We start from the raw sequence: 17166 nt of genomic DNA, 5'->3' as shown, positions 1-17166 counted from the left end.
ATAAACAAGTTCCAATTTTTATTTTTTAGTAACCAAAAATTTGATATCTATATATTTTTCCCTGCTCATCAGATAATATAAAGTCGAAATATGATTTTGTTGAATTTGATATCTATATATTTTTCCAGCGTAGGATTGCACAATTTATTTTTGATTTTTAAATTTATAATCCAAATCCGTTCCGATATGTTTTTCACCTTTTGTGCGGTCTTAAATAAGAGAAAATAGTTACTTTTGAAAAGAATAAAATGTAAAAGAAAAAAGAGAAAAAAGACTAAAATCAGATTTTATTACTTTCTTCAGTTGATGTATATATGTTTGGGATCGATGCCGTTGATGTATATATATTTCGGATTGAGGGCTTGATACGTATATTCAAATTTTTATAAATTTAAATTGATAATTTATTTTAAATTGTATCTGCATAAAAATTTAATATTTATTTTTTATTTAAAACTAAAAAATTTTAAAAAGAATAATTTAAAAGAATTATATGAATATGAGGGTGGGACTTGGGAGGGAGTATCCCATACTATACCCATTATGTATTTTAGGTTATACTGTAATTTAAGAAGGAATATCAAACGGTTGGATAACTCAGTGGTTAAGATTTCATTTGTGAGGTCATAAGCCATATTTGTAAAAGAAAAAAAGTACGCCAAAGAAATTGGGTGATAGGGTAAGAACACATGTACATATATAGGCAACAAGAAAACAGCAGGCCCAAGATTGACGCCGAATGATGATAATCTGTATCTCCGGCCAATCATGTTGCCGGACTCCGACATTCATGACAGGGACAGATTAGGGGAATCATGGGCTTTTAAGCCCATTTGTTAGGCTTTATCATTTCATTTTTTCTTCTTTCTGTACTGTGTTTATCTCCGCGCTCTCATCCTACGACTTCGCCACATGACACAAACAAACAATCTAGTGCAAGCATATTTTTTTACCATGATTATCACATATCACCCTGTTATGTATTTTAACACTTTTGCTTTTAATTTTCTTAACCACCATTTCAACCCAAAAGACATTTTTGTAATAAAGAATTTAAGTATCTTGTCCCTCGTCAACTAAATCTTTGAAAAGTTGCTGGACAAATTATGCATCATTGTCGGATTAATATTATATATCAATTAGTTACGTTGCTTCAGTTTGATTACGGGACTGACAGTTATTAAACAAATCAAGATACTCAAAAGGACGTAGCTAGGTGTATGATTTATAAATATTTTATTTATCTTACGTTATTTATCTTTATTTATCTTAAGGCTAATAATCATCATCTAATCCGCTTTATTGATGCTCTAGTAATCATACTACGCTAGGTTAATCTAAGTTACTAAATTTTACACACTTGATTGTTACTAGTTAGTTTTAGTGGGTAGGCTTGAATGCTTAATCAACTAGACTATATGCAAGAGCTTTCTTTTTAGAGCCCTCGAATCTAGTTGTTACTTGGTAGCATAATCCTTATTATTTCCTAGAAACTGATAAATTATTTGTAAATTCAATCATGAAATTAGGTAACCTTTTGAAAAGCATGGTTACCGGACCTAATGAGTTGATCTACTGATTTAGGATTAATCGAAAATCGGGGAATAATCGAGAGGATTAATCGTAGTGAAAATCAGATGTATTTTAATATTAAAATATTATTTTATTTAGTTATTATTGTATTTGTTATTTATTTATAAATATATTTTTACTATATCATAAATTCTATAATTGCTCATATTTAAAATGATATAGTATTTTAATAAATTACTATATAAATTTTGATTAAAAAAACTTTATAAGAATTAATCGGACTTCAAAAAAGTTCTTTTTTATGAAAGTAGCTATCATCTTTTCAACACAAAATAATATATATTAAATAGTATAATAAATATAATATAATATATATGTATATTATATATTTATTTATTTTTCAATTTTTGAAATCTGATTAATTCTTATAAGTTTATATTATATATTTATTTATTTATTGTCGAATTCCCTCTTAATTCGCTTCTGTGACCTATATCTAGCCTTATATACGATACGAGTCAAAGGTCCACAGCGGCGTGATAGTCGCCGGTTCACGAAATACAAGGCCGGACCCTATTTCACTCCAACTTTTATCTTCAACATGAAGCCTGTGTTGAAAAGATGATAAGCTACTTTCATAGCCATCCACCAGATCTTGTTAGCTCTGCATATACTTAAATCATCCATAATTATTTCCATCAAAACGGACAAATGCTGGATAACATGTACTATCTATGTCAATGCTGCATGTTACTCCTACTACATTCTTTAAACGAAATGATTGCAGAATCTTCAAATAATCACGGCAAATTTAGCAGTTACAACGGACTTTGACCACATTTCTCGAGTTTCAGCTGTGTTAATTAGCAAAAGAGATGGGTAACTCAAGAGTAAACTGTAAAAGTGGTCAAAAGAGAGATCCTGGAGTCGTTTCAGGACTTGTAGACTAGTACTATACTTTACCAAAGTATGACAGTTTTTCAAAATTTAACGATAATTGGACCCGCCGATTCGTAAAGGATTCAAACAAGGAATTTTTTGGATGAGTTGGCTAGATAGATTTTAGTTGCTATTGTCGATCTCCATAGTTTAGAGTATCTTATCTAACGTCGTGTCGAAGAATTGAATCCGAAAACCTTTGTTTTGATATCACGTTAAGTAATTTCTTTTAAAATATTAGCATACAGAAGATTTGGATAAAAAAATATTATGTTGAGCAATCAGTTATTCTAAAACACTAAAAGTGTCGGGAAAGACTCAACTGAATCTTATATTTTTCATCGATTTTGAAATCTCGCTATGTTTCTAAAGCGTTTGTTATCTTTGGCCTTGAGAATTTGCCTTTTTCTTTTGTACCAGGACTTATAGACCGTAACACTAGCATTTATGCCTGTGTTAAAAATAGATAAAGAGTAAAGAAGACAGTAAATTGGGAGAGTTTTACTCAAATAAAGGGGGCCAAGGGCAGGTGAAAAACGAAAGAAGACTTTTAATCAAAGGAATGGTCAAGTCATTGTCAAGCAAGTCGTAAAAGGAACACACCACCTTTTATTCAGGAAACATATTTATGATTTTGGTTCTGGATTCATCAGGCAAAGCTCTATCACCTACTGTGCCTCAAACTTTTCTTGTCATCAAACAACTTAGCACTAGTACTCTCTATAACTATAGCAAATCACTACTTAACTAACTATTTCTGCACCCTATAGGAACGAAGTCCTAGATACACATTTATTATCTCCTTCTTTAGGTGAAGCCTAGTTCACCACTCTTTCCAGGTCGTTTCCAGATTGTATTCATCAGGGGAACATCTCTGCAACAATCAAGCAAGCACCATAGAAAATTACTGATAAACCGTACTCCAAATATATTGAAATTTTATGAAAATTAGTCACTAAACATGATATCAAAGTTCAGGTGTCGAATTTAGGGATATTGACCCTTATCAGTTAATATCACAATTTTCACGAAAATTGTCTCAATATCATTGTCAGAGAAGATGACCTTGACCCACCATTTTGTAATCCAAAACGCTCGATCGTGCAATGTTTATCCTCTTTTCCAAAATTGTAATCCAAAACGCTCGATCGTGCAATGTTTATCCTCTTTTCCTTCGTAACACATTTTCAAACCCTAACATTTTTTTTTATGTAGGATCGTCCTCCTAAAACGTCATGTCGTGTTACGTTTTGTACAGATACGCGACACCATCTAGCGTTTTCTTTCAAAAATCAAAACACTAGATTATCCAACGTTAATAAATGACATTTTGGGTCATTTCTCTTGATTATGTTACTTTGGGTATTATTTATAAATTTTGTGAAATCTTGATCTTTTCTCCCTTTATTTTAGTCATTTTTCTTTTTCATATTTCCAGAGTGTTGTTAAAGTTGGTTATACGGTGTACCACACAAAAGAGTGAATAATTATGAGAAGAAGATGATGATATTGTCCCGAACAGCCCCAGAGGTTATCCAAAACTCTCGTTTTGTATAAGCTTCATGCCCCGACAACGTAATTATACAATCCGGATAGATGTCACGTTAAAAACAGGCAAGCCTTTAAGCTCTGCACTGTCCATCTCTTTCACAAGTACATGTACATGCATAGAATACAAGCAACAGCCTCTCCCCGTGGAATGTCGAGTCTTGAGCTTTGATAAAGAGAAGAGTATTTGAGTGTATTTAATTTTAAAAACGAAAAATTATGTACATAAATGGGATTAATCTATCTTTGTCAAAGAGAACGAGTAGACGAGAATTATAAAAAGAAAATTATATGCACAAATATCGATTATTAGGTAATAGACTTTAATTGAAAGCTAAGTAGGTTATGGGAATCAGGGAAGCTAATTAGATAGATTTTGCATTATTCCGATGTGTTGAAATCGGCTACCATTACCCGGCTTCTTGTACTCCACATGTTTTTTCTTGTGTCAATCATTTGTTTATTTACTTGACTGCTTTCGGGCTGCATTAACATGTGATGATGTTTATTTTATGTGTGTATCGAGCAGAGGTGGCCAAATGAACGAGTTATCGGCATTCTGAAAACAGGTTCGAGATATTTATATCGGTAATCGGTAATAATTATAATGTATAATTAGTTGCTGTTCATAATATATAGCATATAATTATGTAAAATAGTTATACATTGTAAATTTAGGGGTGGCAATATCGAACCCGCAACCTGATTTACTGAGACAAAACTCAAAAGTGACCCGAAAATCATCCGATTGACACAAAATAGACCCGAAATGACTCGAAGTGACCCGAAATTAGAATTTCGTTTCTAATAACTTCAATTTTCAGATTTTATTTAATTTTAAATGATTTTAACTTGACCTGATTGCTGACACGACCCGTTACCCGAAATTGTCACCCATAATTTAATTACACAACCAGGATGTTAAATAACTAAACTGTGTATACTTCACAATATATTTGAATATGGCTCGATGATCGTTGATTCAATAATTATCTGGTTGAGCTTCAACTCGGAAGATTAGAGTTCTTTTATCAAGCCCAACGTGAGTTGCAGTACTCGCTAGGACTTTCATATCTCTTTTTTTTTAGTTAGAATATAATGATTAGTCTTATTTATTCTTTAATGGAGTTAAATTGAACTATAAAATATATGAACTTCGGACATATGCAGCGGCTAGGTAAAACGTCGAGCACATCAAATTTTACTCGTATACATTTTACAGATGGATCAAATTCAAACTTTTTAGTTGGGTATGAGTGAGTGAGCAGAAACCCAAATTTTGGTTTGGTTGTTCGTCCGCTGCCAGAATATTCGATTGTTAATAATAATATAGATTCAGCGAAGAATGTGTTGGTCGAGACAAATGAATTCAAACAATTTATCTTTAAATAACAATGTAACTCTCCTGTATATCCATCAAAATTTTAGGATCAAACTGGGAAATTCGCTAATAATATATCCTAACTCGTTACTCGTATGACAGGGACCTGAGTCTTTTAATTTATTTCTTGTTAGAATATCAATTCAAATTTTGTAGTTGAATTCAATTTAATCGCGTTCGACTCGATACCATTTTACTTAGTCGAGAACAAGAACGGCACGGAGCGATTATAATATCAAAAAAGTTACCAGATCCCGTAAAGTTGTGTTGACAAAGATAATAAGGCTTCCATATCATCATGTATTAGTATATCTCGGCTCTACAGTACTCTGCGCCAATCTAATGCAATTCCTCCCAACCAAGATGCAACCCCGTTTATTTTTTTATTATTTTACTACAATAGGGCTTCAGGTACAGATCTTGCAATTGTTTGGTGCAAACTTGCAAATATTTTCGAAAGCAGGGCTATCTTATTATCTTATGATATAAAAAGAGGAATAAGAAAACAATAGTAGTTTTTTAAATTGGGAAGAATGCAATTGAGAGAGAGAGAGGGGGAGATTAAAATTGAGAAGAATGAAATTGAGAGGCAGGAATGGAGAGTTTTTAGAGAGAGCGATTGTGTCTCAAAACTTCTGTCACTCCATCCGCGCAGGGGCAGAGAACCCGTCGCAGGCTCCGGGGGGGTTTTTAAAATTGAGAGGCAGGAATGAAGAGTTTTTAGAGAGAGCGATGGTATAAAATCTAACGAAACGAATGGAGGTGAGGGAGGAAGAGGGGGTGGGATAATAAAGCATTGCATTCCGTCTATATTAGTTCTCAGCCAAGACTGCCAAATTGCAAAACTACAGGCAATAACTAGATAGCGGATGGTAGAGCTTATCTTCAAAGTCAAGTTCATTTATCATCTAGCAAAGTAAAATAGTCACAGAAAACATCTTTTGGTATCAGCTATAAAATTTCTATGTAATGACAGACTCTAAGCACTACATGAGACATTAATAATAATCTATTTAAAATGTACAACTAAAAAAGACAATTGCAGACTACAAATTTGAAGCTACATTTGGTACAAGATAATGAGTACTGGAAACTCCAGTAACCTCCACGAAGCCTCCCCGCAATGTGTCGTTCCATCAAGAATCTACAGAAAGTAGTCAAATTTTATATTCATTGTACATACACAAAACCATAAGAGTTCAAATAACCCTACTAAGAGACTAAAACAATGATAACATATGCCAGAGTAGAATGCATTTCATAAACACAGCGAACAAGTTTGTAAGTTTACAAGTACCAAATTGCCATAACTTTGATTCACTATGACCAAGCGAGTAAAGGTTCTGATTATCTAATTACGAAGGCTTATTTTGAATATATATGATGAACGATAGGCACACACATTAATAATCCTGACTATAGGAAGTTGAATATGTCATACATGTTAGTATTTCTACGCGCCATCTTACAGCACAACTGCACAAGCACAATTGGGATATGGCAAAAAGTTAATAATAAAATTAGGGTAACTTTAAGGACATCTATATGTTGCGACTAGTTCAAGGTAGTTAAAATTGTTTATAAACATAATATGAAATATGTACGGCAAACTATTTAGAATGCAAATATCTTGTAAAGGTATCAATATTATTTCATCCATGTTTACAGCTAAACAAATAAATGAAAATGTTTTCTTAGAGAACATGTTTACTATTAACTGATTAATCTCCCTGCAAGCATTATCAAAACCTCATGTATAAGTAAGTCTTTCAACGAAGATGATTAGACTCTAGACATCCACTGTCAACTTACATCAAGATTAGGATGAGGACTCTGAGGCCAGGATCTAGTGGCATGCATGGTTAAATTATACAACTGTACTACACATTGGGAGTACTTGATACTTGATAGAAGCCTAGAGCAAGGCAGCAGTAGCATGCTAACGAGAATGTAAGAACACGAGATATTGTGTCAGGTTGTACCAAAAAATGAGTTCTCAATATATAGACCAGTTTGATTTTAGAAAAACAAATGAGTTTTTGATATTGTGCTGGGGAATAATGAATTTGCCAAGAGTTTGAACAGAATATAGACCAGTTTGATTTGAAAAATACACTTTTTCCTGAATGATATACCACATACTGGTGCTTGCGTTTGATTCATTATCAGTGATTTATTAAATCAGCATTCTTCAACATAATCAATTACTGGAATGATGGTAAAGCCGACAACAGAAACGGGGCTGCTAATTATAGGTAGTTCAGTACCTGATACAGTTGTGGAGGCCGCCGAGTAGCAAATTAAATAACATTAAAACTTTGCGGCCTAGATGTGCAACTAAATCAACTGGTAACATCACGGAAAAGCCCTTTCCGTTCATCAAAGAACCATCTGAGAGAGAGAGAGAGGTGGTAATAGATTAGTAAACAGAGGAGACAAGATAAAAAAAAATTGCAATATTTAGTTAATTTCAAAAAAAAATACAAAAAAATTGTTCTGGATAATCAATTTATATAATTGATAAAGGAGTTCTTCTCTGTTGTATAAGATTATATAATTTGTTACCGATATCATAAATACATATCACTATAAAAGATTAAATTTTAGAGAAGGAATATTAGGAATTTAATAATTAGATGTTCAGAGAAAAGGTAAACAATTTAGAATATTCTATATTTACAAAGTTAACAAGCACTTACAGAAGCACAGTGCTGAAGTTAAATGAAACAAACAAGATTTAATATCTAGCAATAGCCTCTTAATTCAACTTTTCCACTCCTAGAATATCAACTACAAAAGTAAATAATTTGTCAACAAATTTTCCCTTTGTTTATCTGTTTCACCATTCTTATCTGAGTTCAGCTCATCATGTCCATTTTCTCTAGCTTACCTAGTACCATTTCAAGATTTCAAAGTAAATATTTTAGTCTGTATTTTGCACACTTGCTTAACCCATATTTGTACTGGATCGACACCTGAAAAATCCACAGAAAGAAACAGCAACTTACTTGCAAACAAAAAGGGGCTGTAGTCTACCACTGGCTTCCATCCCTAGACGAATTTTCCTTTGATTTTCTTCAGCAAAGAGTCGTGGTGGAAGAACTTTACAGGGTCCTTCAATCAAACCAGCCTTTAATGCAGTATCATGATTAGACTCATATACCTAAAAAATTGACAAGTTGCGCACGATCAATCAAACATGATGCACTTCTCTGTGAATATGCCGGCTTACTTTCAGATTGTCATAGATTCTAAATATCATAGTCATACCAGTTTTACAAGAAACATGTCAAAAACAATTTAAAGAGGATCACCAGCTCTCCATTTAACGGATAAGTCTAAACTTAAAATACCAACAACATAAAAGCCTGGCCAAGTACACATCAAGTCAAGGGCCAAGAGCCTCGATAGTCGATACCAACAGAAACTATAGTATTCACTTGTAGCCATAGTGTCTAGGATCTCATTCAAAATATGTAGACAGACTGCTATGCTAGGTTTCTGGATCTCAAATTACATTTTATAATATTAATACATGTTATTTTATGAGACTGATACAAAAAAAAAAAAAAAGGCATAAAATGCAGGAGAAGAAACACCTGCAAACCTACTCTTGTTTCAGACTTCCAGCCTAGGGCATATGATACGGATATGGTATATAGCATGCTTAAAAAGCAGACAATGTATATAACCTATATATTAGACGATGCTGAACTCTATTCATTATATTCCTACTATGTCAAGCCTTCCAAGACAAACAAACCAAAAAGGCATATTAAATTGAGGATTCACCCTAACTGTATACTTGGAAAAATTCATAAGATCACTCTTTCCAAACAAAGCACATCTACTATCTTACTTACTGACCTCGTTATTATCAGGAGCAAATGGGCGACCAACAGCCTTAGGCAGATCCACAGGAAAGTAGCACCTGGATGCAATAACCCACGTTGATCTTGTTTTGCTATCCTCCCACATACTCTGCAGGCAAACAAGCTTGAATGAATACAGAAGAAATATAACATGGTTTTTACCATCAATTCAAGGCAAGAAATCTGAATTCAATCAGCCGACAAAGGACATATTCAATCTACGTATTCATACTCTAAAAAATGGCAGGGAGACAAGTAAACTGCAGCAGAAATAGGACAGAGTATATACCCTTACAACAGCGACAACATTGCACATGATAACATCAGACTTTAAACCAAAAAGTTCTAACATGAAGTCATTACTGGCATTATTCTCGATAAATGAGGCTAATTTAAATTACCTACAATCTGTTGTAACCAATAAAAGCCTAACATCATGTCTCTCATCACAATAACAAATATATGTCATTACAGAAATAGCTTACCTGAAGCTTAAAGGGTGTCAATATGTTGTCCTGTAAACGAAATAATGCATGATCATGAACTTTATACACGACCCCTTTAATAGAGCAAGACTGGTAATAAGTCTTCTCCTCCACCACGTTAAGTATATCGCCAATCCAGTTAACTTGATGCAAACCATCAGAAAACGCAACATCTTGCTTATTAGGCCCAGAACTGGTTTCAGAAATTTTAACGTGATTAGCATGCAGGGTTCCTTGCTCATCTCGCCTAGCTCCATGAACAATTTCAGAGCCAGATTTATTCAAGTCCTTGACCTTAGAGTTGATGCCAGGAAAATTTGTTGTCGGGTTCACGGAGTTACTAGAGATATTCTCGACTGTCTGAGGGTCTGCCGGAGGATATGAAGCAGATTGAGCAATTACTTTCTTGTCATATGATACTTCATTTGATGAGCCAACAGATTTAATACAGGAATCTGCTGAGGTTTTCATCACATCAGTTGAAACAAGACCAGAAAAATTGTCATCAGTTTCTTTATGCATTACTCTTTTATCTGTCATCTCCGTGCCAGCTGCAAAAGATTTAGTAGTGTTGTCCATAGTACCACCAGGAGCATCTTGTATACCAGACTTCCCATTTCCAGTTACCTTCCCAACAGCCGCTCCCAGTTTGTTGTCTTGAGATATGTCAACTGTTGCAGCATTAGAAGTCACCTTGGGTGCAGTTATTGCATTTCTCAAGACACGGCCATATTTAGGGGGTAAAGCTTTGCCATTGGTTAAAGACAAACACTTTGCACAGTGCCACTCGCCTCTAGGAATTGACTTTTGATTGTTAATCTTAAGGCACTTTAAATGATAACCTTTTTCACAACCGTCACAGACTAAAACATTGTCAACCTCGAGCGAAATAAGCTTGCACAGTTGACAAGCCAAAGACTTGTTCATGTAATCCCTTGAAGGTGAAGCCCAAGTAGGACGCTCATGAAGTGTCGGTTGTAACAGCTTCTGGACTAAATTGGCGATATCAGTGTGCTTACTTTTCAAAGAAAGGGCATGCCCAGGTCCAGTCCTCTGCTGAATATGTTGTGGTTGCACAGATGTCTGATTAGTAATTGATTTCGAGACTTTAGGTACCGCTCGTGACATCTTAGCAGCTTCCTCGACCTTTTTAGAAGCATTACGTGCATTACTGTCTGCTGCATTTTTGGCTGACATCGTAGATTGCAGTGGTTGCACAGACCAAGATACAGGCCTACTATGATTACCAGAAGAATTAACTGCAAAGTAACACCATTATATGAATTAGAAAAGCATCAATGCACAGATGGGCAGCTATAAAAATTAAAATTAATAGATAAACAGCTGCTAGAAACATTTAAATATTTTGCAATTAACATACTCTAGATAAAGATATGCTTGCATGTTAATCTAAGATATTCATGCAATTACCAAAAAAAGATGTATATATTCTATTTTGCGAGAGAAAAACAAATGTTAGTACATTACCTTGAACTTGTGAAGTGTAGGCACCACTAAAATGAGGTCTAGGCAATGCTGATGACGAAGAATCCCTTCCAACATTGCTGCCAGGTGTTTCACCAAGAACCAGAGGTCTTACTTCACTAGTAGGCAGTTGATATGGCAAAGCTGTTGAGTTCGCTGCAGAAACTCGAGCCAACTGGGAAGCAGGTTGGAGGCCTACAGAAGCAGTTGACGCTTGACCTGGTTTCTGTGAAGTTAACATTCGAACAGCATGAGACGATCCACTTTCAGATGCTGGGCCAGGATTTTTTTGCAACTTCTGCGATGAATATGAAGCAGAATGTACAGCAAACTCCTCTGATTTTCCCATCTGAGATTCGAGGCAAGAAGCTAACGTCAAAGTACAAAAATATAATACTACCACTGCACCAATATAGTAGACTTAATCGAATAATGGATGAAAACTGACTAGAATAATTTAGACAGAAATTTAAAATCCCTGCGACCATGCTTTCTTAATTAGAAACACGAGGTCAGCTGGTATAAAATTATCAAACTGTTGCCACAGCCAGGGCCCATTATGTTTAAAACTTTAAACAGTAAAAGGGAATTGACTCTATGCGTTTGATGCTAGCATTACATTAACACAGATTACAAGCGTCTAAATAAGTACTCGGCGAGAAATTAATTACAAGCATATATATATACAAATGATAATATATGCACAACTTCAATAGTGCAAAAGGAGAATAGAAGTGGAGAGGTTACGAAGTCTCGTTTTATGAAGCAGATACACGCACTATTACCTGAACTCTTCACTTTGTCTCAAGTACTCGCAGCAAACACTCACTATTACCTGAACTCTTCATTTTGTCTCAAGTACTCGTGGCAAACACTCGACGATTACACATGGGGGATGGAAATGGACACTCTACTCACTTTAGGCAAAAATATGTAGAATTTCAAATATGGGATTTGTATCCATTTAGAACACTTCTACCCGAGTCCGGGTAACAAAGGAAAAACAATCATATGAGTGACTGAAGCCTGGTCAAGAGAATAATCAGATATAATTACACAACTCGGTTTGATAATTAACCACGAAACATTCATTTGGCTGTTACAAACTCAAACATGTTCATTCTACAAGATTATAAAATCCTCTTCATCGTGGTTCACAATATTCTTAATTAAAATCTATTATGATCCTCGTATTGTTCCTTTATTCCTCAAAGATCTACTCCGCCTCAACAAGATGCATTTCAAATGATGTGCTGCTGACCTTTGACCTTGACGGTCCATGGGATGCTGAACTAGAATAATATTCTTTAATCTCAATCTTTCCTTATTTTAAACATAGTCTTTTAGTTTTCATCTTGATTTATCTTTATTAACTGTTAAAGTCTTATTTACTCTGCCAAAATACTTTTTGTGTCTTGAGACTTCTAATATAATTTTGATGATTGTCAATAAAATCAGTCAATTTTAATAAAGAGGGATCATGCTTTGCAACACACATAAGCACTCTCACTTAAGCTCAGTCACGTTGCTTCACCAAAACAATGCGATGACAGCTCTTTTCACTTCACAGCACTTTTAGTAACTATGGGCAGAAGGCTTCACAAGTTTTTCAAAAAACGACAACAAATCCACTACTGGACCTGGTTGGGCTCATCAGGCCAACTGGACGATGAGTAGGCTACCAATTAAAAATTTAAATACTTGGTATTAAGGAGCATATAAGAAATTTAAAAAGCCCAGCCCAAGGCTATTACAAATATCAATATACCTCACATATATGATTATAAAATATGATTAAACATGTATTCTGTTCTTAAAACACCTTTACAACCCCTCGCCAGCCCTCTCTCTGGCTCCTCACCTCTGATCGGCAACCTGCGTCGATATTCCAGTACGACTGGGCACTCTTATTTAATTACTATGAACCCTATTCTCAATTTTGTTACTTAATTGGATTAAATTGATCAAAGATTTGCTACTCCAGCCACCTCTGCAATCCCCCGACAAGTCTCTTTGGCTTCTCGCAGCTGAGCAGTCCTCAGATTTCACGTGATTACCAGGTAGTTTCTAATCTAATTACCATCACTATTCTCATATTTGATGTTTGTGCTTCCATTAATAATTCCTATATTGGACACTTATAAGTACAAGAGAAGTTAGGGTTTTCAAGAGCTTCTTGATCTATCGGTCACATGTTGTAATTTACTTGACTCTGTTTGGCTAGGGCTATATTAATCTCCGATTCATATTTTATCGACCAGTCTTTCCTAATTGACATTTTTGTTGAAAAACAATTCTTTTGTAATTAATTTTGATGCAAGCCAATTGCCCCTGGAAACTTAAAACTAAATTACACATGTAAGATGTACTTGCCCAGCGTACAAAACCGATTCATAAAAAAAAAAAACCCACTCAAACATTCATACCGGTATAGTGGAATTAAATAAAACATTTCATTTCATTCATCGCAGACACCAAACTCTCACTCCCGCCACTAAACCCAATTTAAATAAAACAATATAGTAACCTTAACCAAAACCAGACATGCCAAAAATTAAATTCAAATAACAGCACATAACAAAATAACAATAACCTCACCTTTTCTTGAGTGAGCTTCAATTTCTGAGCAATAGGAACATTAGGTGCCCGAAACCCTAACATCTGTTCATTCATCTTACTAAGGCCAAGATCATCCATAACCACACCAAATGCCTCCCTTGGAAACACATCTTTCGGCTTAAATTCCCGACAAACCTCCGCCAATTTCCCTCTAGCTTCACTCATCATCTCAACTTCCGCCTCCGTCGGACTCCTTCCTCCCCTCATTTTCCCCAAAGTCTCCAACACCAGCACAATCTCCGCCACTCTCTTCAAATTCCCCCTCACTTCGCCCCCATTCCTCGGCTTCTTCCCCGCCCTACCCTCCGCATCATCACCCCCAGTCCCCGCTCTCTTCTCACCGACACGCACACTCAAATCCTCAGATCGCACCTCACTACCTCCCACAATCTCCATCAATCACGCCAATTCACAGAAACATCACCTCAAAAACCCTCTTTTTCACCGCTTTCCGACAAAATCGAGCAAAAAACCCTAGAAAACCACGCAAAAACCTGCAAAACGGAGAGAAATAAGCAGCCATGGCGAAAGAAATAGAATAGAAACCCTAGAGAGAGAAAGAGAGGGAGAGAGTGAGGAGAATAGAGAGGTAAAAAGAAGAACGAGAAATTACGAAATATAGATCCGTTAATTATATTTATATATAGCTTGATAAATTTATATATACCTTATTTGCGGGTTAATTCGAAACGAGAGAGATTTGAAGCAGAGAGACAGAGAGAGTTAGGCACAAACTTGAGCGGAGAGAGAGAGGACTTGCTTACTATACTATGTGTATTTTTTAAGAGAGAAGTGCTCGTTTATATATTTTTTTTAATGTATTTTCACTTTAATTTCATTCACGAACTTTCCCGAATGTGTCATACGTTACACGATCATTTTAAATTAATAAAATTGTGAAAAATCGAACGAGGTTGCATAGGATGGTACTACCGGACATCAATGTTTAACCACCTCTATTTATTCATATTCATATGTGACTAATAGTAAAATTGGTTTGGAAGATGCTTAATTTTGCATATGAAATGCTTGACATATAGTCTTTTAGTTATGAACACATTTCCAGTAAAAAAAAAAGTATGAACACTTTTCAAAATTTTGTGATTTTAAAATTTTCAAAATATTTAAATAATATTTATATATTACTATATACATGGACTTTTGAGAGTAGCTCTCATTCATCTCATGAATGTATAGTGTATTACATACAATTATTACTGGTGAGAAATTATAAAAAAAAATGAACAAAACAAGACCGATACATGATATAAAGTTTGATTATTTTTTTAAACGTTTTTCATTAACTATTATAATCATATTTTAATTAATACTTGTGATTCAGTAAATAACTAAACACTATAAATAAGTTGTTCTATACTTATCACAAACTTATTTTTAGGGCATTTTAAAATATAGTTTAATAACATTTATATATTAATATTTGAATTGAATTCTCAAAATATAAACAAAATATTATATATTTATATCATCCACAGTCAAGAAAACTTATAAAAATTGAACATTTGTGAAGACTTTAATAAATATGTCAACTCGTAACTGGTTTATAAAAATTAGTGATTAACTAATACTCTAATTATTATCAGTTAATCACATCTCCTTTTTTAAACGCACTTAGGCGGTAGCCTGCAAACTAAGTAAAACGCAGTTAAGTGATAGACTCTTATGACAACTCGGTCAAATTCCGAGATTTTTTCAAAAATCGGGTCAATTCCTGAACTCCGAATCCGAAAAAAAGTCGAAATAAACTGGCCTAACTGCAACAACTTGGGTAATCCACAAACCCACCACCGGCCCCATCATGATTTGTTGGTGCAATTAGTAGTAATACTTATGTTTATCACAAATTCTCCCCCTTCGAGAGTCGAACCTGTAATTAAGAGGATACGAGTCCCCTCTTTAACCAGAATCAACCCTTGCGGGCGGTTAATGACATTTTGTTCGGTGTAAATGGAATTACACTGGAATGATGACAACAAAAGATTTTCTAAAAATTGATCAATAATCAAATTAATTAGTCAAAAAATATATAAAAAATATAAATATAATAAGAAAATTCAGTGTTTGGAAAAAAACTAAAAGTATAAAAACTTCATTTAATAAAAAGAGGGTATAAAAAAGTGCAGTGTTGTAGAATTAAAAATATTTTAACAATTTTAAATCAATTTAATATATCATACATATAAATTTAGTATTTATTTATATCATATAATTGATATTTGTTTGGCGGATAAATTAAAAGTTAATATTGCTTTATTTGTCATATTCATTTTACATGTAATTGATGTTATTCAAGCTATATATAAATTTATTTTGAATTTAGAAAATTATGTAATATTGAATATAATAAATAATATAACATTTATTCAGTGGGTTAATTATATAATTGGGCGCTCACTTCACACCGATATATCATCCATGACACTCTCGAATTTTCGTTCTCATTTGAAATATTGTTTTCAGAAATTGTATCAGTCTTAAAAAATAAAACGTTAAATTTGAAAACAAATCGACAGCTTGGGAAGTGTTACTCATTTGACTTCAACATAGTAGGCTGTAGAGATTACGTGAGTACGGTTAATTGAATTTCCGCGTTCAAAAAATGGGTAAAATTGACGGTGGGAAGAGATGGGTTGTGAAGAACCCTGATAATCCATATGCAGTCATTTTCTGGACGTGAAAATTCAACTAATCGTATCTACATAATCTCTATAACCTACTGTGTTAAAACCCCGTGATTAACACTTCTCAAAGTATCGATTTTATTTTCAAATTTAATATTTTATTTTTAAAACTGATACAATTTCTAAAAACGGTGGTTGAAATGAGACCGAAGATTCGAGAGTGTCCCGGATGATATATTGGTGTGAAGTGAGTGCCCAATTAGATAATTAACCCTTTATTCAATCCAGTAACTCTATTTTAACATTTTAAAATTTTAAACTTAAATTTTATTAGTTTTATGTCAATAATACACGTCCTATTCTTGACTAAAATTTTAAGATTATCCATCTTAAAATATAAAAGTTAAAAAAGTTAATTTTATTGGTTTTATGTCAATAATACACATCCTATTCTTGAATAAGAAACAAGAACACAATACTTATCGTAATATACAATATCCGTTATAATCAGTGTTGTAAAAAGCGGGAATCGGACTTAGTCGGTGAAGGCACCGTCCAGCGATTAATCGGATAATCGGAGATTAATCGGAGTGATTAATCGGATCATTAATCGTAATCAATTTAATATTATTTTTTAAATCATATATATATATATATATATA

At 33.9% G+C, this 17166-nt stretch overlaps 1 protein-coding gene across 2 annotated transcripts; it reads right to left on the bottom strand.

The window, feature by feature from the left end:
• Positions 1–6280: 6280 nt before the first annotated feature.
• On the bottom strand, positions 6281–14658 carry LOC108219167 (uncharacterized). 2 transcript variants are annotated; one of them, XM_017392465.2, is made up of 8 exons: positions 14530–14658; positions 13842–14356; positions 11247–11592; positions 9759–11017; positions 9269–9382; positions 8410–8564; positions 7669–7792; positions 6281–6545 (listed from the first exon to the last, which is right to left on the bottom strand). In XM_017392465.2, exons 2-7 carry the CDS (start codon positions 14256–14258, stop codon positions 7744–7746), a joined length of 2340 nt encoding a protein of 779 aa, XP_017247954.1. In that variant the 5' UTR covers positions 14259–14356; positions 14530–14658; the 3' UTR covers positions 6281–6545; positions 7669–7743. The 2 variants fall into 2 exon arrangements, with proteins under 2 accessions (XP_017247954.1, XP_063947779.1); XM_064091709.1 differs by lacking the exon at positions 14530–14658 and having other exon boundaries at positions 13842–14408.
• Positions 14659–17166: the final 2508 nt, after the last annotated feature.

This window comes from Daucus carota, chromosome 4 (assembly GCF_001625215.2).
Source record: "Daucus carota subsp. sativus chromosome 4, DH1 v3.0, whole genome shotgun sequence".
Taxonomy (NCBI): Eukaryota; Viridiplantae; Streptophyta; class Magnoliopsida; order Apiales; family Apiaceae; genus Daucus; species Daucus carota.
Note: the sequence above shows the minus strand (reverse complement) of the source record. Positions and strands in the feature narration are given on the sequence as shown.

Excerpts from the sequence above, each read along its gene's own strand:
- LOC108219167 (XM_017392465.2), bottom strand. The coding sequence starts at position 14,258 with ATGGAGATTGTGGGAGGTAGTGAGGTGCGATCTGAGGATTTGAGTGTG. Across the intron at positions 9,383-9,758 it reads TGACACCCTTTAAGCTTCAG|AGTATGTGGGAGGATAGCAA; the intron begins GTAAGCTATTTC and ends GTTTGCCTGCAG. Across the intron at positions 7,793-8,409 it reads CAGCCCCTTTTTGTTTGCAA|ATGGTTCTTTGATGAACGGA; the intron begins GTAAGTTGCTGT and ends TCTCTCTCTCAG.